At 45.3% G+C, this 21496-nt stretch overlaps 1 protein-coding gene across 1 annotated transcript in view; it reads left to right on the top strand.

Annotated features, from left to right (window-relative positions):
- Positions 1 to 21496, top strand: part of STK11 (serine/threonine kinase 11) — a 90486-nt gene that overhangs the window by 23522 nt on the left and 45468 nt on the right. Inside the window, exons 2-5 of the mRNA XM_048495996.1 lie at positions 5908 to 5991; positions 14386 to 14475; positions 17036 to 17168; positions 20788 to 20924. Coding sequence (XP_048351953.1) covers positions 5908 to 5991; positions 14386 to 14475; positions 17036 to 17168; positions 20788 to 20924 — 444 coding nt within the window. The remainder of the gene's footprint in view (positions 1 to 5907; positions 5992 to 14385; positions 14476 to 17035; positions 17169 to 20787; positions 20925 to 21496) is intronic.

Raw genomic sequence — 21496 nt, 5'->3', positions numbered from 1 at the left:
ATCAGTGACGTCGGCATATGATCTAGATTCCAACTAGCTTATTCTGCTATTCATGATTGTTTTTGCTGCGTTTGATTGCCAATCTACTTAGTGCTGTTATAGTTCTATATAAGTAAATTTGTATTTGTTTATGTGTCCTACTTTATTTCATTGTCATATATTATGTTGTACACTGCCCAGAGCCCTTTGGGGGTAGGGCAGTATATAAAATTAATAATAAATAAATAATACTGATCAGGCTAATCTACAAAAAACAAGCATTATTATATTACAATCAGTGACGTCGGCGTATGATCTAGATTCCAACTAGCTTATTCTGCTATTCATGATTGTTTTTGCTGCATTTGATTGCCAATCTACTTAGTGCTGTTATAGTTCTATATAAGTAAATTTGTATTTGTTTATGTGTCCTACTTTATTTCATTGTCATATATTATGTTGTACACTGCCCAGAGCCCTTTGGGGGTAGGGCGGTATATAAAATTAATAATAAATAAATAATACTGATCAGGCTAATCTACAAAAAACAAGCATTATTATATTACAATCAGTGACGTCGGCATATGATCTAGATTCCAACTAGCTTATTCTGCTATTCATGATTGTTTTTGCTGCGTTTGACTGCCAATCTACTTAGTGCTGTTATGGTTCTATATAAGTAAAATTTTCATTTTTTCACTCCAGAGGGAGGCTCCTTTAACATTAGCTGCAGCCCTTTTGTACAATTTTGCCTTTTGTTGATCCTTGGAAGATGAGCATAAAATCCACGGCAGGCCGGGTGTTGCGTCAGCTCGGATTTTGCAAGGCTTGGTTCTTTTCTCCGCCCCGACAGCTACCAAGCTTCACGTGGAAAGGCATCAGTACTTTTTCCTCTCTCTTCAGAAGTGGGTTTGGGGTCACAAGCCTGTCTCGCTTCCATTTTGCCGAGAGAAGGAGCGGGTTGAACTGCAGAGTCATCCCTTCTGCTGGTGAGGGTGCCAGGACAGGGCTGACATCTTTTCCCTGCCTCCCCCCTCCTCCCCCCGGCCATCCTCAACTATCTGAAGCAGCCCTGCAAGCAAGTCCACAAAAAGCAGCCTGCCTCTTCTGTCCTCCCCTGTCATTTAGAGAGAGAAGCCACTCCTCTCATGGCTTCCTGCTTCCTGGGCTCTTACCTCTTGCCACTCCTGGGGGATGTGCATGGATGTGAAGGTTTCACCTAAAATATGTACCCCAAATTATGGCTGCTAAAATGAAAGTCTAATCTGATGAAGACTACTCGAAAACGGTTAGAATAAGTGCATTCCATTCATGTTGATGTTGCACAGACGGATCCGGTTGATTCTCTGGCACTCCGTTAAATGAGTTGCTGCAAGATAACGATGTTTCGTCAAGTTTAAAGAACAGCACGTTGATGCAAATAACATAACAGCACAGACGAATTCAGTTGATTCTTGGAGACTTCGTAAACTTGATGTTTCGTCAAGTTTGAAGGACAACACGTCAACTCAGACAACGAACTGGTAACACTGCGTATGAACGCAGATACTTTTACAGCTGAGACTTGTTGCAACTGGGAACTGTGTCTCGGAAGCTGTTGCGTGTATAGAGCAGGGGTGTCAAACTCGCGGCCCTCCAGATGTTCATGAACTATATCCCATCAGTCCCTCCCAACATGAGCATTGGCTATACTGGAAAGGGCTGATGGGAAATTGTAGTTCATGAATATCTGGAGGGCCGCGAATTTGACACCTGTGGTATAGAGCCTTGCTGTATAGCATTGTTGCACTTGGTTTGAGTTGTATATATGCACTTTATTGTTTATGCACCTTTTAAGCACATAAAAAGCGGTGGATGCAACGCGTTTTGTGATTGTGTATTAGCACTCCTGATCTATGCCATGTGCTCCATTAACTCTTTTTAGTATGAAATCTGGTGAGGTGGTGGAGCTCCTGTACAAACCTGGTGCTGTTGTTTTTTCTCCTTCCACACGGGTCAGGTCAGCCTTCCCCATAAGCCTTGCCCCTCTCTCCCTGTATTGAGAAGTCCACGCCAAGTGGCAATTCCAGTATCCACCTCTTCCCCCACCCCTGGTTGCCAAAAGCCCGAGAACACCTTACATCTGTCACAGCATCTAAACAGCGACTCACTGCTCCGTTGGCCTTCTCTGTCTGCAGATTCTCTGGCTCTCGCGGCTGCTATTCTGACCCCTTCTGTTTTAGCACAGTACATTTGGGCGCCATCAGTGCTGCTGGCACATTCAGCTATTCCAGTGCTGCTACAGAATGACATAACAGGAGGAAGGGCAAATTAAGTAAGTGAAAATGCCACCGTGCCCTCCAATTTTGGCAGCTCTGCATCTCCAGTGGATACTGTTAAAAAAGGATACTGATTACTCAGGCAAAAGGGGACTCTTTTTACAGTTATCTACTGGAGACGCGGAGACGCCTTTTGCCTGAGTAGCTAGTATCCTTTTATTGACCTGGTACAATTGCTGAGAGGGGACGGCCATGTTTTCTGCATCCCCTAACTAGGCATTCTGGCGATACGCTACTCCTCAGGGATAAAGAAGGCTGCAGAGGGAAGATGCAAGGAGCTACAGTTTGTGATTGCCTCGCTGCAAACCGCCTGGGGTGTCGTCTCTGTTCTCCTTTGCCTCGTAGTCTCTGGGCAGCCCCTATAAAAGAGAAGGATTCAGCCAAGCTTACAATTAAAAGCAACACCCAGGATATTAACTGAGGGGATGTGGGGGGGGGGGGTATTCCACTTTTTATCTCACTCATTTTAGATTATGGGTTGGGTCCCTGAAGGTCTGAAAGCAGATATCCAAACTGCAAGATATTTTCTTGCTTTAGGATCATAGCATCCACCTTACAGGACCTGACATGACACGTTTTGGAGTGCTGAGGGGCGTGGCGTCTTTTTCAACCCTAAAGCAGCAGGAACGCATAATGAAAGAGATGTGTATAGGATAGGAGTGGCCTTCTGCTTCATGGGGTGCTTGCCACAAACTCCGTTGCTGCTGTATCATTTCTGCTTCAAGGAATCCCCTCTGAAGCCTAAAAGTATGACCCGAAACTTCTTTCTCCACCCCTGCTCCCATGGCACATATTAACAACCAGTGCAAAGATGGGAAGCAGGTAAGGTGGTTTGAAGGTGTTCTGCATTAAAGGGCTGGTGAATTGACCGTGCCTCTTAGAATCGTCAGTCCTTCCCTGAGCTGCCTTTTTGGGTTGCTTCTAGCACCAGCTTGCAGATGTTTGTTCGAACTCTTTCACCATATTGGCGGTAAGGATTGTGCCTGTGTTTGTGTGACTTGTGGAAGTTTCTACTGCCTGCTGTAGGCTTCAGAAATTGTTCCAGAGCACATGCTCTCAATCTGTGGCTCAGGAAGAGAGGCCTGGGGGTGTGAAGGGGCGGGGATCTGACGTGTCCTGAAAAGACTGAATGCCATCCAAGGTACAGGATGTTCCCTGGAGCGGTGTGGCTCTCTGCCTCCGGCAGCCCGTTTGCTTTCTCTTTCTCGGTACCCCTCTGACATGCCAGCAGAATCCTCAGCTCAGCCGTACTGCTTCTCTAGCTAATACAGCACTAAGCTGTCCTTCCTGTTATTGAACTTGCAGAACAATAATGAAAGAATGCGTGGTGCCCTGAGTGTCAGCAACCTGGAAGACACTGGAATCCAAGTATGAATCCGAGTGGCTCCTTTAGTGACTGACAGATTCTGAAATAGCGTTCCAGTCTGGGCTTAGAACTTGCTGAAATCTAGGTGCTCTGAAGTAGTAGACTGTTTCACACGAGCAGCTATGTATGCCTGTGCAACAATCTTGCAAAGTGTGCAGATGCTTCACAAGTGTGAGGCTTCAAGGCCTTAATTTCCCTTGTACATGAAAAGTGAGGGGAGAACGTTGACATCTGGGGCCAACAACCCCCTTCCCTGCTTCTTCTGCCTTGCTTGGGGGGGACCTTTCTAGAAAATGCATGCTGTGAAACCCCCCCCCCCACCATGAACATTATTGTATTATAGTAAAATCAAACATAACTGTCTTGTGAAACTTGCATTTGGCTGCTGTTCATCCAGTTTTCCAACTTCATTGCATTCTAGCTTAGATTTTTAATCTGATGATTAATATAAATTTCAGTAATTTCTAATCTATATTTCCCATAATGTCTTTAGTTGCCCAGATCGTAATTTGTAAGATTGTTCAGTTTATTGTTTGCTGATTTATACAGTCTGAGAAACTTTCCATCTTCTCCTGTACTTCGCTATGTACCAAAGATCTTAGTTTTGCCAGTTGTTGAATATTCGGTGAGCTTACTCATCCGTTCTATTAGATCTGAGTAATGTTCAGCTTTCTACCTTGTTGCAAACACAATTCTTGCTGGTATTACCATATACTTGAACAACTCATCATACTCTTTTGAAATATTCTTTGGTACAATACTTACACTGAGGATCAAACACAAAGTATATTGTGTTGTTGAAGGCTTTCACGGCCGGAATCACTGGGGTGCTGTGTGGTTTCCGGGCTGCATGGCCGTGCTCTAGCAGCATTCTCTCCTGATGTTTCGCCTGCATCTGTGGCTGGCATCTTCAGAGGATCATCTGAAGATGCCAGCCACAGATGCAGGCGAAACATCAGGAGAGAATGCTGCTAGAACACAGCCATGCAGCCCAGAAACCACACAGCACCCCACAAAGTATATTTTCAATATCTTCTGCATCTCATCATGGATTATAATCCAGTGTTTCCTTGTTTTTATGCCTGTCTGAAATGATGTTATATTCACACAAGTGGGGGTAATTGGTCAGCAGCTTGAAGGATATGTGTCAAATAAGTCCTTGTGAGTGGGATAATTGGTTCCTCTACCAGCTCCAAGCCAAGAGAGATCCAAGCTTTGTGAGTGAAAACAAAGGGATTATTCTTGGATCTTGTTCAAAGAAATTCAGGACTGGTACTTGGGAGGTTTTGAAGTATGAGATGTTTGTGACTTACCAAAGGGCATCCTCTGACATTTGCAAATAAGCCATGGGGGGAGGGGGGTTGAACCCTTTGCTTCTCCAGTTCCAGCTCTTGTTAGTGAGAGAAACAATCACAAGGCAACTAATTGTAGGATAGATTTGGCCGGGGTGGGTGGGTGGGGGGGGAATGGGGGCACTGTCCTGTATCTGGTTTTGGGACCTGGTAGAGGCTGCTGTCCTAGGCACTTCCAAGTCCTCCTGTTGACCACAGGTAGCAGAAGGCAGAAATGAAGGGGGGAAGTGAGTTGGGAGGGATAACTGCCAAGCCAATGGGGAATTGCAAATCTGTAGAGAACCGTGGGAAGTTTGACATTCAGTTAAACAATAAGTGGCCATGGAGTGTGTCTGTGTCCAAGCACTGGAAATGACCATTATTCCAGGAGCAGAGTTTCCGATGCTATCCATGTTGGTCTGCAGAAGAAGAGTTAGATTCGAGTCCAGTAGCGCCTTAGAGACCAGCAAGAGTTTCAGGGTGCCAGCTGTTAAGAAGAAGAAGAGTTTGGATTTATATCCCCCCTTTCTCTCCTGCAGGAGACTCAAAGGGGCTTACAATCTCCTTGCCCGTCCCCCCTCACAACAAACACCCTGTGAGGTAGGTGGGGCTGAGAGAGCTCCGAGAAGCTGTGACTCGCCCAAGGTCACGCAGCTGGCGTGTGTGGGAGTGTGCAGACTAATCTGAATTCCCCAGATAAACCTCCACAGCTCAGGTGGCAGAGCTGTGAATCAAACCCGGTTCCTCCAGATTAGATACACGAGCTCTTAACCTCCTACGCCACTGCTGCTCCTTTTGTCAGTCCACCAACACAAGGAATATCCTCCAACTTTTGGATGGTCCAGGGGATGGCAGCTGTGACAGTCGATTCGGTTCAGTCGCCTATGTGTGTTCCTCTCTTCTTTTCCTCCAGGGAAATACAACTCCTACGGCGGTTGCGGCACAAAAATGTCATCCAGCTGGTCGACGTGTTGTACAACGAGGAGAAGCAGAAGATATATCCTTTCTCTGGTATCTTTGGTGTGGGGAGCGACTTCTTCATGCCGAAATCGGAATCCTGTGGGTTTTTCTGATTTTAATATTGCGATCTTCCAAAGAGCGGTGTGTTTTTCTGAACCAGCCGGGGCTTTCCAGCAGGCTACAAAAAGATTTTGGTATGGTGCTGTTCATAGGTTGTTCCCGTTTCATGTACTCAGAGAACGGTGATATGAGTCGGTTAATTATAATCTCAGGTTTGAGGTATGGATCCATGCAGTCGTGTGGGCAGTGGCTGATGGCACTTTGTGCTTCTCAGGTTAGGCCAGCACTGTTCAGTTAAATGAGTTATGCTTTCCTGTCCTGCTTTGGGAAAGGGGAGATGGCATGACCTGGCCCATTCCTTGTAAGTAGGTTGCACCAATTAAGTTGTGGGTTTTAGCTACTGGACCATGGCTTTTGCAGTCGGGCTGATGTCTGGCTTTGGCCCTTTCAGAGAGGTGCTCCAAGTGTGGTGAGAGGGTTAAGCTTGATAAATTGACAAGCCGTGCCACATGAGTCCTTTTAAGGAAAGGGCAGTGAAAAATGCCAGTCCTTACTGGGTTGGCTGACCTAGATAGGAAGAGGATGTAAGTTTCTTTTTTTCTTTCCAGCACAGATAACTTTGATTTTTCTTTTCAAAGGCCTTCATAGTGCCTCTTGCATCTGAGCACACCAGATCTCCTCGGAGTTGGAACTTTGGGTGATAGATCAAGAAATGGTGGATTCTCTGAACTACATTTGTATATTTTCCTTTGTTTTGAGATTAAAAGTGTCTAGCCTGGCTGAGGTTTAATTGCATGCAATTAAAATCAGTGATTCTGCAAGGGAAGGACATAATTTGCTTTCGGTGGTCCATGCATGTCTTGTCAAAGCCATAATATTGGAAGCAGAATTTTCTCCCTGAGTGTATACATAGGCATGGAAGAAGTAGGGCTGGGTACCTTTTCTAAGCACCAGCCACTCATTCTTTTTAAATAAGTGCATGCTCTAAAAATAATAGCAAGGCAGACTGCAGGCCGATAAACCAGCCACAGTTTTAATCTACTTGCTTCATTGAGTAAATATCTCTGGCATAAGCTTTTCCCTTTTTTTCTCTTATCTGGGGAGGTCACTCTAAGAGATGCCCTTGCATCTGTGACTCCACCTGAGTCCTTCTCTGATTTCAGTAGCCATGACGGATAGAGAAGTGTGGATTTTCTCCTAACAAGTGAAATTGGGCATGATCTAAATACAGATTAGTAATGACATCTGGCTTCCAGCACCTCGATGGCTGTTGCTCACCTGTGAGTGGAGACAACCCTGTTGCCTCCTTTTCACTCGGATGGTGTCTCCAAGTGACGGTAGCTCCTTGGATTAAAAGGTGCTATTAGCAAGAAAGCGATTGTGCTCTGCAGAGTTGGGAATGGAGGGGAGAGGGGCACTGGGAGAAAACCAGAAGCCCCGGCTCTTTTGCCCATAGGAGCCTGCTTTACATCCTCTTAGCCACAGGACAAAAAGCAGTTTGTTTAAACTAGTTAAAGCTGATGCTTTTTTTCTGAAGATAAATGAAAAAAGGGATTCTCGCCTATTATGATATACTTCATCCAGCAATAATTTATTTCTTACAAACAGATAAGTACAACTGAGCTCCATCATAAATTCAGCATGTTGGAATGAGAGCCTTTGCCTGGAGATCTATTATTATTGCTGTAATGCTCCTCCACACTTTAAACAAATGAAAACTTAAGCTTGCTTTTTAAAAAAGGAGTTACAGCTCACCCAGACTTATAAGCCACCCAAAGTAAAAAGACTTGATTTTAGTATAGCTGGAAACTGAGAGAAGGAGAGGAGGAGATTGATTCAAAATGCAAAACGAGATCTGTTTCAAACCTAGCTGTTCCAAAATTTCATGACCAAATGAGGATAATTGGATATATGCTTGCATCTGTACAGAAAAAATATATTAGAAATGAAAATAAGATTGACAAAGTTGATAGATGCGTGCAAGATTTAGCAGAATCTGAAAAAGAGACTAAAGGTCTGGCTACAGATTTGCAGAAAGTTTCAGAAAGTTTTCTAAAACATTGGAAACAAAAATGGAAGTTAATCAAAAAGAAATACAACACCAGATTTAAAAATTAGCAGAAGAAATTTGCGTTGAGTTTGTTCTTTACAAGAATCAGAGAAGATTCGCATAAGGATTTTCTATCAGAGTTAGCAAACAATGTCTATCCTGGTTCTAGAACAAGCAATTGTATCGTTTGAGATCACTTGCTGCGCAAAAGAAAAAGGTGTCCCAAGACTGTGTGGTGTATCTGACATTAAGATCAATGAAAGAAGGCCTACTGCACATTCAGTTTAAAAGAGAATGCAGTATTTGGGGCAGGACTAGATAATCATGAAGGAGCTGCCACAGGAGATATTGGTGAAGAGGAAAGAAAAGAGGTTCCTTACAGAGGCGCTGAAGAAGAAAAATATTCCCTTTGATGGTGACTACCAGAAGGACATCATGAGACACCCAGTATAGAAATCAAATAGGTCACATAATTGGAAGCAGAAGATGTAAGAGCTCTAATCTTTCTGCTAAAACAAGACCAGGAGCCAATTTTGGTGTAAATCATGAATTGTTAATATTGAAAATTAGACTTAAAGCTGAAGAACACCAGAACATCCATAGTGCCGAAACACAACCTAAGCAATGTTTCTGAAGAGTTTAAAGACCATGTAAAGAACAGATTTGCACGATTAAGTTCAAGTGAATGTAAATCAGAAGAACTACGAGTTGAAACCAGAGATGTTATCGGGAAAGAATGCGCAGAGACTATTCCTGTAGCCAAAAGAAGGAATTAACCTTGATGAATGACCGAGGAAACTCTTAAAATTGCTGAAGATAAGACGAGAAGCAAAACTGAAAGGTGACAGAATCAAAAGTCTAAGTGTAGTGTTCCAGCAATTCATACTCAGAGACAAAGAGAACTATAAAAATAACTAGTTTAAAAAAAATAGGAGAGATCAACAAAATAGGAAGAACCAGAGAACTGTGCCAAAAGATCCAAAAGTCAAAGGGAAATTTAAAGCATGGGAGGCTTGCTGAAAGATCAACATGGAAATATATGAACTGAACAGGACAGAATGAAGAGAAGGTGGGAAAAGGAATACACTGAAGAACTATACAGAAGAGATGAAAGACTGACAAACTCCTTCAAAGAAGAATCTTTTGAAAAAGAACCTACAGTTTTAGAAAGTGAAGAAAAAGTTGCAATGGGAGCAAGTGGGAGAAACAAATCCCCCAGAGCAGATGAGATATCAGTGGAGCTGTTCCAAGCCACAGAAATGGAGTCCATCAAAATCTTGACAAGAATATACCCACAAATATGGAATGCAAAACAATGGCTCACAGACTGAAAACAGTCGGTTTACATTCCACTTCCCAAAAAAGGAGTCATCAAAAATTGCCACAGCTATCCGACCGTCACAGTAATTTCTCACGCAAGTACAGGGATACTCAAAACCTTACAACAAAGACTGTTACCATATATGGAACAAGAAATGCCTGATGTTCAATCTGGATTCAGTAAAGAAAGAGGCGCTAGAGATGCTGCAAATTGAAGTTGGTTACTGGCGCATGCAAGAAAATTTCAGAAGAAAATCATCAGCAAAGCTTTTGACTGAATGGAGCATGAAAAGCTGCGGCTGGTTTTTAAAAGAAATGAGTGTGCCCCAGGATCTGATTGTTTTGATGCACAGTCTGTAGTCCAGACAAGATGCTACTGTTAGGACAGAATATAAAGAAACAGAATGGCTTCTGATTGGCAAAGGGGTTAAGACAAGGATGTATTTTATCTCCTTATCTCTTCAATCTGTATGAGAACATATCGTAAGGAAAACTAGAGTAGATTTAAATGAAGGGCCCCTTCTGCACATGCAGAATAATTCACTTTCAATCTGCATTCACTATTGTTTGCAAGTGGATTCTGCTATTTTTATTTATTTATTTATTTATTCATTCATTCATTCATTCATTCATTTATTTTTATGTACTGCCCTATCCCCAAAGGGCAGTGTACAACATAAAATTCCACTAGAAATACAATCAGAACAAGGGGAGCAAAAACTAAATACAGATAGAAAAAGTACAAATTACATAAGCTCCACTAGTTATAAAATAGAATAGCTAAAATCCCATTAAAAACAGCGGTTAATGCAGTAAAATGGCGTCCAGCGAACCCCCATTGTTTAAAAACCCTCCCCAAGAGGGAGGAACAGCGGGTCCCATTGGGGTTAAGGGACCCCTGATGTAAGGGGGGCAGAAGTAAAATCCACAGTAAAATCCAGCTGCAAAGTGGATTGAAAGTGCATTATTCTGTATGTGTGGAAGGGGCCAAGGTGGAGTGAAAATTTTGACAGTTTAAGATGTGCCGATGATACGGCATTGACAAGTTGACATTTGCCGATGATAGTTCGTTACTGGCAGAAAGCAGTTAAGATTTGAAATGAACACAGCTGAAAGTGAAAGGAGAAAGTGCCCAAGCACGACTGCAGCTCAGGGGTGTCCCAACTCTGGCACCCCAGATGTCCATGGACTACAATTCCCCTCAGTCCCTGCCAGGACAATGAGGAAATAGAAACGGTTGAAGACTTTCAGCAATTAAAGTTAGCACAAGATAGAGTTGATGAGAACTTTTTCTCCCATCTCCCAAAATGCGAGAACTCGGGAGCATCCAGTGATGGGCCGTAGATTCAGGCCTGGAAAAAATGCTTATTTACAGAATGAGCGATTACAATGTGGAATTTGCCTTCAGAGGATGTAATGATGGCCACAAGCATAAATGACTCTAAAAACCAGATTAATGGAGGCGAGGCCTATCAGTAGCTACTAGCCATGGGAACGAAAGAGAAACCCCACATTCAGGGGCAGTAAACCTCTGACTCACAGTGCCTGGATGTAACCTCAGGGAAGTTCTCGGCCTCTGTGCCCTATTGTTGGTCCTCCAGAGGACCTGGTTGGCCAGTGGGTGAGACAGGATGCTGGATGCTCTGGACCACTCATCTGATCCGGCAGGGCTACTCTTAAGTTTGTAAGTAGCAGGCAGGTCCCAGGAAATGACAGGTATTGTTGGCCCAAAATCCATAGGGATGGAGAGCTGTTGGTAGGAAGGCCAGAAGAGGACTTCCGGCAAGCTAAGTTGGTGGGCAAGCTAGGAGGCTTCAAGGAAGGGCCTGAGATTTAAATATGAACTCGGAGCGGAGCTGTACATCACCTTGGTGGACACGCATTTCTGAAATAGCCTGTGTGGAAGCCCTTGCAAAGGATCGTAGGTGGATAAGAAACGGGGGGTACTGAACTCTGAGGCCATTGATTCTCCTCTGCAGAGGGCATACTTGTTTGTATACTGAGAACCAGCGTGGTGTAGTGTTTAAGAGCAAGTGGTTTCTAATCTGGAGAACCGGGTTTGATTCCCCACTTCGCCACCTGAGTGACCGAGGCTTATCTGGTGAACCAGATGTGCTTCCGCATTCCTACATTCCTGCTAGGTGACCTTGGGCTAGTCACAGTTCTTTGGAACTCGCTCAGCCCCACCTGCCTCACAAGGTGTCTGTTCTAGGGAGAGGAAGGGAAATGAGCTTGTAAGCCACCTTGAGTCTCCTTACAGGAGAGAAAGGTGGGGGTATAAATCCAAACTCTTCTTCTTCATTTCATTTCATTTTATTATTTATTTACTTATTAATTATTAGTTTTCTTATGCCGCCCAATCCCCAAAGGGTTCTGAGCGGTGAACAACAATAATATAAAACAGTTTAAAAACACAACATAAAACAACTAAATATCATTAATAAAAACAGGAACCATATAGCGTCAGATGCTGTCATTTCCCTCCCCACCCTTATGCCCATGAGAGGCCAGATGGAACAGCAGCGATGTATTTAGCCAAGCTGGCCAAATGCCTGGTGGAACAGGTCTGTCTTACAGGCCCTGCGGAAACTCTGCAGGTCCCGCAGGGCCCTGATCTCCCTCGGAAGCCTGTTCCCCCAGGTGGGGGCCAGGGCTGTAAAAGCCCTGGCCCTTGTAGAGGCCAGCCTGATAGCTTTAGGGCTAGGGATCACCAATAGGTCATCCTCCGAAGAGCGGAGGGGCCTAATGGGGCAATATGGAGGGTACGTGTGTGTATTTCCCCTTGACTACACTGCATAGAAAGCAATCTTCTGCTGAGTCATGACCGTGGTGCAGCCTAACTTGGTGCTTTCCTGTGACTGGCAAAGGCTAGTGCAGGGTGTCTGGCAGAGAGAGGGAGAGAAACTTCCGAATATCCTGCTGTCCTTTACCCAGAGAGTGAACTTGGGACCTTCTGCATGGCTCTGTGTCCTGGACCCCTTTCTTCTCGGCAGCTGGATTGCCTTCTTCCCCACCCCTTCCAAGACTAGGTTTATCATTGGTGGATGGAGGAAGGGTTAAGTCGTCTGCTTTCCCACCCATCCCTGTGTTAACCTTGCAAGAAGAGGATATGGTTGAAACTCCACACACCCCCCGAACCCCCCCCCCCCTAGTTTTACCCTTTAACGTAGGCAGAGAATTCCAGGAGGGGGCTCAAAGTTGGGATGTTGTTGTGGTCTTTATATAAAGCAGAGAAACCCCCCCCCCCCCCCGGGCTGTTGTCTTGATGAACTCAGAATAATTTGGTGACTGAGATTCTCTGTTTTGGGGAAGTCTCAAAGCATGTTTTGATTTTTAGCGCAATCGTGATAAGAGAGGTTTCTGCCTGAGGCCTAGAAGAGCTGGCGCCCATCCGAGGACACAGCACGGGGCAAGGTTTATCACCCTGCTGCCGCCATGACGCTGGCTCGTGGGCAGTAAACTGGCAGACCTCCTGGGTTCTGTGGGGTCTGCTTTGTCGCGCCCCAGTGCGTTTTTACGGGTTGGAACCTTCACAGAGCCAGCTTGTGCTTTTTATTCCTTTAAAGTACAATGTTGTCAGGCTGCCTGCTGTAGCTCCACCGCAGCATAGAGGTCAGCACCTGGAAATGCTTGGCTTTCAGAAGCTGTTAGTCTTATGGGTCTGAAGATCCATGGAATACAATACAATGCAAAGACCTTTATTAGGCATATTTAGGCAACATAAAATTCCAACAAGAAAAGGTATAACGTAGGCCAGTGATTCTCAACCAGGGTTCCGTGGTACCCTGGGGTACCATGAGCACGTCCCAGGGGTACCCTGACGATGCTACCGCCTGCCCCCCCACCCTGGAATCAAATGGATTTTGAAGGGGCTGGGGGAGGGGGGTTTGGAAACCTCATGGGCTTCCTTTAAACAACATTTAAAACAGCACTGTTTTATTTGCCTAATTGCGATGTGGATTGGGGGGGGGTAGATTTAAAGGGAGCTTTCCCTTTAAATCCCCCCAAATCCATGCCGAATGTAGGCAAACAAACAACGTGGCTGTCAATGCTGCTTTCCCTCCCCTCCCCTCCCCCTGCTTGCCACTCCCCCCACCTACAGGCCAAAAAAGGAAAAAAACCCTTTAAAAATGCAAAAAAAATTCAAATGAACCTCAAGGGTACCTTGAGATATGAAGAGCAAGGTCAAGGGTACCGCGACGTCGAAAAGGTTGGGAAACACTGACGTAGGCTATTAATTCCCTCTTAGCGACATGACCTGCAACCAGTAGTGAGCTGTTTTCCCTAAAATCAGAGGCTCATTACTATTAAATAGTTTTACCATGCAAACTTTGGGAGACGCTTTACCCATGATTGATGATAATAGAGCTTCCCTCTGTGAATTATATTTTGGACAGTAACATACAATATGCTCCAGTGGTTTCCACTGCAGTAGGACAATGTGGGCATCCTCTGTCCGATAGGGGGAGCTTCTCAAACCGACCTTGTAGAAGGGCAGGGGAGAAGACATTGCATCTGGCTCTAATCAGAACCTAGCGTTGTTTGGGATCTGAAATTTGTGATAGATAATTGGCCATCTTACCCATGTTGGGATTGATTACCTAGGTGTAATGAGGAGCATGAGGTTGTTGCAGATCCGTGGAATAAAGCATGGGGAGAAATCTTTGGTAATCTCAAAAGCCTGTGTGTGTTTGTGTGTGTGTATGTATTCTGCTGAGTAGAAATTTGAGGGAACTCCAAGCAGAGGTTTAAGTGCCCTGCGTAGCTCTCTGCTTTGGCCAGCACAAATAGACAGGTTTACTTGTATTTGTTCAGTTTGCTCAGGTTGTGGCACTTGGGAGACTTTGCCACAGAATTTTTTTGGACAGTCAGCCCTGCAGTGTCTCCGCAGTGTTCTCCTTTGAAGACCTTACAAGCCCAGGTGCCCTGCATGGGTGGGAACAGCTGCACTCTCTTGAATCTTCAGCCTAACCTATGTGATTCCTTAATTCCGCCTTTCACGTATATGGTGATGGAGTATTGTGTATGTGGCATGCAGGAGATGTTGGACAGTGTCCCGGATAAAAAGTTTCCAGTCTTTCAAGCGCACGGGTAAGTAAGCGGGGAGGCTCCTCTTGCAGCTTGGATGTGCCACACATCCTAAAACTGGGCTTTTGAGTTTGTTGGTGGGCTTCTTCTCTTCCCAGGACCACCACAGAACAAACTTGGCTTGTTCACTCATTTATGGAACGTTTCTTTGGAAGACGGTGAAGAGCAGCAGTTCAAACGGGGGGTGGGGGGGTATCGTTTGCCACAAAGCTTAAAGGGGGAACAGTTCCCCAGCTCTTGAGAGGCAGCCGTTGATGCCTCGAGATGAGACTTTTCCCTGAATGTATTTAAAATTACAGTCAGAGACCAGCATCTACAAAGCCAAAGCTAGTTGGTATGACAAGTGTTATTAAAACCAATACAAGGTAAAATTTTATATTTTATAAATATATAGTTTATAAATCAGTAGAGTTTATAAATCAGTAAAGCTAAAATAGAGACTTTCCCCTGCTCCTGTCCCTGTGCAGGCCGGGGTCTTGACTGATATTATATTTTATGTAGAAGTTGCTCAAGGCAGTGCACAATGTTTATTTGTAATTATTTATTTTACAAAAATGTACATCCCGCATGATGTCCTCCCGAGGGCCACCAAGGCAGCCCACAAATGAAAACACACATAATAAAATCACGTTTTAAAAAGAACCGTTGCCCCTCTCCCAGTCAGTTATACAATTAAAACCAGTGCTAAAATACATGCAGAGATTCAAAACAACAATTAAAGACATTGGGCAGGAAGGAGGTATCACTGAGGGGACTCCAGGCATGGCAGGAAGTCTTTCCCTGCTTGCAAAGGCAGCCATGGAAGGAGGCAGGCACATTTCCCTGGGGAGAGAGTTCCAGAGATTTGGTGCCAGTACCGAGTAGACCCTCTCCTAAGTTGCCACCAGCCCCATCTCAGAGGATTGTGGGTGACAGAAGCAGGGCCTATGAAGATGACCACAGTGGTCAGGTAGGTTTGTAAGGGAGTGGGCCCTTACCTCTGTCCCAAATCATAGGGCTTTAGAGGTCAAGACCAGCACCTTGACTTGTACCCAGAAACAAAATGGGAGCCAGTGTTGGTGGGCCAAGTTTGGAGTAATGTGGTCCTTACCCCATTCCAGTCAACATCCTGGCTATACAGTTCTGCTCCAGTTAATGTGGCTAAAACTCTTCTCAAGGACAGCCCCCCACAGAGCACACTGGAGTAATCTAATCTAGATGTAACCTGGGCGTGCACCCCAGTTGCCAGATCTTTTCTGCCAAGGACAGGCTGCAGCTGGCTAGCCAGTGAAGCTGGTGAAGGGCATTCCTGGCCACAGCTGCCAGATGCTTCTCCAGCAGTGAACCTGCCTTCAAGATTGCCTTTCTACGCACTAAAGATATGTGGGTGTACATGTCAGAGCACTGTTGTAACTGGTGTCTGATCATCAAAATCTAACTGACAGATGTCACGTGACTCAGCCTCATTCTAGGTTTAATTGGTAAAGAACTGTGATTGGCCAGTAAACCATATATAAGGCTGCAGTGTATTGAGGTCTGTGAGACACTTGTCTTCGCACTTTGTCTGTGTGAGCTATATTTGTGAACGAATAAAAGTAGGACCGCTTCTGTGAAGCTGAGCTGCTGTGTGCATCTGACTTCCTACTGCGTTCCAGTGTATTGTGTTACTCTGCTACAGGGGCTTTACCCGATACCTTCACAGTACAAAGTTATCATTGCCATGTTTACAATCCACTGAGACTTCCCAAGCCAACCAAACAACATTTTATTTATTTTAATATGTGCTAGCTACCTTTCTACTTAGCGGAACACCAAGGAGACCACAATTTAAAATTTCCAGTTAGGCCTGCCAATAAATTAAAAACCAAATTAGTCAAATGCAATCCTGAATACTATCTTCAGTTGCCTCCTCAATGTGCAGAGTGACGGGGTCCTGTGCACATCCCCGGGCAGGTTGTTCCATAATTGAGGGGCTACCACTGAAAAGGCCCTCTCTCATGCGCACCGGAAGAGCAGCAGTGAAAGCATATAACAGAAGGAAGTCAATGAAAGCAGGAAATCCTGAACGGTTGAAGAGCCAGCTTTTAAAACAAAGAAGCGTTAAGATGCGACAGGATTCCGATCTTGATTCTTCTTATTGTCCAACGAAAGCCTTTTTCACAGAGCCTCCAGGCAGATTACCACCATTTAAGCCAGTGATAAAAACCACTTAGACACTTCCGACAAACATAAAACTACTGGCAATATCCCCTTCCCGGAAAATGTCCTCATGAAAAAGTTCCTCTTCGCACATCCAGGGGAGCAGTTATAGTGTGGGAGCCGCTATTCCTCCAGGTGGGGACACAGTGGGGAATGCTTGGGTGAAGGTGACTACAGATGTTACCTGCTTACAGGATGGCACCTTCCAAAGCCCTTGTTCAGGTGAGCAAAACTTCTGCAGAGGAGCCTATTGGGACAGGAGGGAAGAAACACATCTACTGCAGTGAGGTCCTTGAAGAGGTCCTTGAAGATACATACATGCCTTGCTTTCCCCACTCCCCATTAATTCTAGCTTCTCTTCTGTCTCCCCTTACCTCTCGACTAGGTACTTTTGTCAACTTATAGATGGTTTGGAGTACCTGCACAGCCAAGGGATTGTTCACAAAGACATCAAACCAGGGAACCTCTTGCTAACGACTGACGGGACGCTGAAGATATCCGATCTGGGTGTGGCAGAGGTATGTTTGGGTTCTTGGACTGCACACTCAAGCACTGCTTATATGTTTTGAGCATGTTGCATGGCTACCAATTTCTCCTTGCTGCTGTTTCAGTGATCACAGTGGTCCAGAAAGCCACCAGCCCCACACTACATGCAACATATTTTTGAGCTATGTATGCTAGAAGTGACTGATCAGCTGTGTGAACCTATCTAGGTCTTCAAGTAATGCGTGTTTGTGTGTGTGTGTGTCCTTGATTCTACCCCAGTTGGGAATTGTTTTCATTCAATAAATAGGGAATCCCCAACCTTTTCCAGCCTCCAGGCACCTTTGGAATGCTGGCACAACGTGGTGGACACAGCCACAAAATGGCCACCACAAGAATCAGAGCCAGCCATAGAATAGCTACAACTGCCTACCTTCATTCACACAGAGAAGATCTTTGTGGTAGCAGCTGGTGCCAAATCAGCGTTTTAAAAATCTGCACAGCCAATCAAATCTCCAGTAGTTCATCAGAAACCTTGCTGGACAAGAGCCCCACCTGTCCCTGCCTGCTTCCTAAAAATGTTCGACGGGCACCAGGAAAGGTGTCAACAAATACCATGGCGTCCATGGGCACCATGTCGGGGAGCCCTGTCATAGATTTTGATTGGCTGACAGGTCCAGCATGGTGCAGTAGTCGGTGAAGTGTGGAACCTGAAAGATCCAGGCTCTTGTCCCCGCTGTCGCACTCTTGGTTTAATCTACCTCGCAGGGTTGTTAGAAGGATAAAATTGTAAAAAGAGAATAATGTATACTTCCCAGGAGAGGGTAGGGAGAAATGGATATGTACTTTTGTGGAGGAATAGAACCCAAAGAGAACAAAAGAGTGTTCTTCTCTGGTATTTGTGGAGACCAGGAATATTTAAAATAAAGAAAAAACCTCAGCATCTGAGAATTCTGGGGAAAATGCGCCCTATGTCAGGGTGTCAAACTTGCGGCCCTCCAGATGTTCATGAACTACAATTCCCATCAGTCCCTCCCAACATGAACATTGGTTATACTGGCAAGGGCTGATGGGAATTGTAGTTAATGAACATCTGGAGGGCCGCAAATTTGACACCTGTGGTGTAAAGGGAGGAAAAAACAAATCCTTTCAAAACTAGCCCTCTTTGTCCTGAAAAATGAAACTATACAACTTTTGGCATTTCATAGAACTGGTTTCAGTGGAGTCTTCTCTCTTTTTTGATTATTTCTGCAATTCATATACACGAGAGAGTTCTTCCTGGGGTTTCTAAATCTTAGGTTCCTTCCGCACATGCAGAATAATGCACTTTCAAACTGCTTTCAGTGCTCTTTGAGGCTGTGCGGAATAGCAAAATCCACTTGCAAACAGTTGTGAAAGTGGTTTGAGTGTAGCAGAAGAATGTGTCTAGGGGACTCCTTGAAAAAGCCTGGCAGAATGGAAGAGAAGGAACCTAACATTGCTCATTGAATCTCCTGCAGACTAGATTTCAATCCAAAGAGCAGTCCAGGGGGTGGCTGAGAAGTCTTTTCTGGGCCATTGATGCCTGCACTACTTACCCTGCAGCTGTTTGCTTTGCAGTGGGTTTTCCAAGTTCTTTTGTTTACAGAGGGGTTCTCTTCCTGCAAAGTGTCCCAATCCAAGCCAGTCAGCCCTTTTGCCTGCCTGCTGCTTCCTTGTTGTGTTAGTGCAGTGATGGCGAACCTTTTCGAGACCGAGTGCCCAAATTGCAACCCAAAACCAATTTATGTATCGCAAAGTGCCAACACGGCAATTTAACCTGAATACTGAGGTTTTAGTTTAGAAAAAACGGTTGGCTCCGAGGCGTGCGTTACTCGGGAGTAAGCTTGGTGGCTTTGCTTTGAAGCAACCATGCAACTCTTCCAAAGGGGGAATCATGACCCAAGGAGGGTTTACTCAGAAGCAAGCCCCATTGCCAGCAACCGAGCTTACTCGTAGGTAAAGGATCGCGCTTTAGTTCTTCACATGAAAATCAGTGGGGTTTAACAGCGCTTAACAGGGTTACCTACACTGCTTCCCCAAAACTAGGTCTTAGGTTTAATGCTAATAATTGAGCCCAGCTCAGGCTTGCTGAGCCCAACGGCCCAGGCCAGCCTAGATGTGGGAGGGGGGGGGGGCGACTCTGTGCGTGCCCACAGAGAGGGCTCTGAGTGCCACCTCTGGCACCCGTGCCATAGGTTCGCCACTACTGTGTTAGTGCAACCTCCATTTGGGGAGGTTGCCTGCTGCCTGTGTGTGTGTGTGTGTGTGTGTGTGTGTATGCTGTCTTTGATTATGTCAATTTGTTCACATCAATTTCATGTCAGTTTCACAAGGTCTGTTGCTCCAGCAATAGACCTTCAGCGTTAAAATGTTTTTAAAGCCCTTCTGGTCATTTTGGAATGGTGTCCCAAAGAGTGGGAAGCGCTGCTGTTATGCGGGTGGGGGAAGGCGGGGAGGAGTGAGAAAGCCCAAAGAAAGCCCTGATGCTCATGGATCTCCTTTGCTTTCCCGGAGGAAAAAACTTGCGCACGATTAGGTTTCGAAAACTGCAGCGATTCTCTCATCTGAGGGCAGGATGACTGCCAAAGAGGGCAAAATGTGTGCATAGCTACGAATCAAACCCAAAGGGAATGTGTGCTCCTTGCAAAGGAGACCACAGGTGTGCAAAAGCCCCTTGACTCTTTGACTGTCAGGGCTGGGGGCAAGGAGGAAACCTGGACTTCATCTGCCAATCCAATCCAATCCAAAAACCTTAAGAGCTCATGTATCTAATCTGGAGGAACCAGGTTTGATTCCCAGCTCTGCCGCCTGAGCTGTGGAGGCTTATCTGGGGAATTCAGATTAGCCTGTGCACTCCCACACAAGCCAGCTGGGTGACCTTGGGCTAGTCACAGCTTCTCGGAGCTCTCTCAGTCCCACCTACCTCACAGGGTGTTTGTTGTGAGGGGGGAAGGGCAAGGAGATTGTAAGCCCCTTTGAATCTCCTGCAGGAGAGAAAGGGGGGATATAAATCCAAACTCTTCTTTATTAGGCATAAACCAGAAGTACCATACATTCCAAGTACAAAAACAGGATCATTGTTATATATCATGTAGAACACGGATTAAAAATGTAGCGACTGCTTCAGACATTTCTACATTAGGGCTGTTCAATAGCTTAGACATTTTTAGTTTGTCTGAGAGAAACATAAATTCTAGAGGTAGTAAAGCTCCCAGATCGGTTCTAATATCATTATACCTCAAACAGTAAAGCAGGATATGAGGGATTGAGTCCATAGCGTTGGGACAGTACCGACAACAACGCTCACTTTGTGGGATGTTAAGGAAACGACCTTGAAGATAGACAGAGGGGAATGAGTTGCACCTTGCTCTTGTCATGACCCATCTGCACTTATGATTAACAAGCTGTTCTAAATATACAGCAGGGCTAGATTTCGGGGGTGTGATCCCAAAGTATAGAGGGGAACAGGAGCTTTGTGCAGCCCTCAGGAGAGATTGGTATTCCTGGTCGTACAGCCTGATCTTTAGATGGGGGTAAATTTCCGTGGCAGTAAGACTTCATCTGCCACTCCCTCGTGCTGTGAGCTCACACATTGGACTAGTCTGATCCCTGTTCATTGTCCCTTTGCAACAGGCATTGCATCCGTTTGCAGACGACGACATGTGCAGGACAAGTCAGGGGTCGCCAGCTTTCCAGCCTCCAGAAATCGCCAATGGCCTTGATACCTTTTCTGGCTTCAAAGTGGACATTTGGTCAGCAGGGGTCACTCTGTAAGTCTGTGAGGGCGGGGGGAGCTAATAAAAAACTGCAGTGCACATTTGACACAGTTCCCTCTCCCCCACGTTTTTAGCGTGTCAATCTAAATCCGAACAGTGCCCAAGTGTGCGGATCAAAAGATCCATACAGCGGTACTCAGAAAGGCAGGGACTTCCCTACAAACTGAAAGGAAGCCCCAAGTTTGCAGAAACAAAATCTGAAATCTTAAAATAGTGGTTTAAAAAACCTGGATCATAGAAGGAACATCTGTGGCTTTAAGAGATGAATGCACAGCAGTCTCATGAGCCTGCGTTCTAACATCTTGCCAGGTAGTCAGGCAACCATGACAGCATGGCGGAGCCTTCAAGCCTTCTGTTTTTCTCAATCAAAGGTGGAGGAAGGGCATAAAAGGTGGAAAGGAGGGAAGGGGGAAACAGCAGAGAATCAGTGGGTGAAAGAGATGCAAAAGGAAAACACTGTCAGGAATCAGAAAGATGGGGAGCCAAAGAGTGAAGGGGTACATAAAGGTGGGTTTGTGTTTGATATGAAAAGAAGGAAGCTGGGAAAGGGGAGCGGATGGGGGGCT

This window comes from Sphaerodactylus townsendi, linkage group LG05 (genome assembly GCF_021028975.2).
Source record: "Sphaerodactylus townsendi isolate TG3544 linkage group LG05, MPM_Stown_v2.3, whole genome shotgun sequence".
NCBI lineage: Eukaryota > Metazoa > Chordata > Lepidosauria > Squamata > Sphaerodactylidae > Sphaerodactylus > Sphaerodactylus townsendi.
The sequence above is the reverse complement of the archived record's forward strand: the minus strand, read 5'-3'. Positions and strand labels throughout refer to the sequence as shown.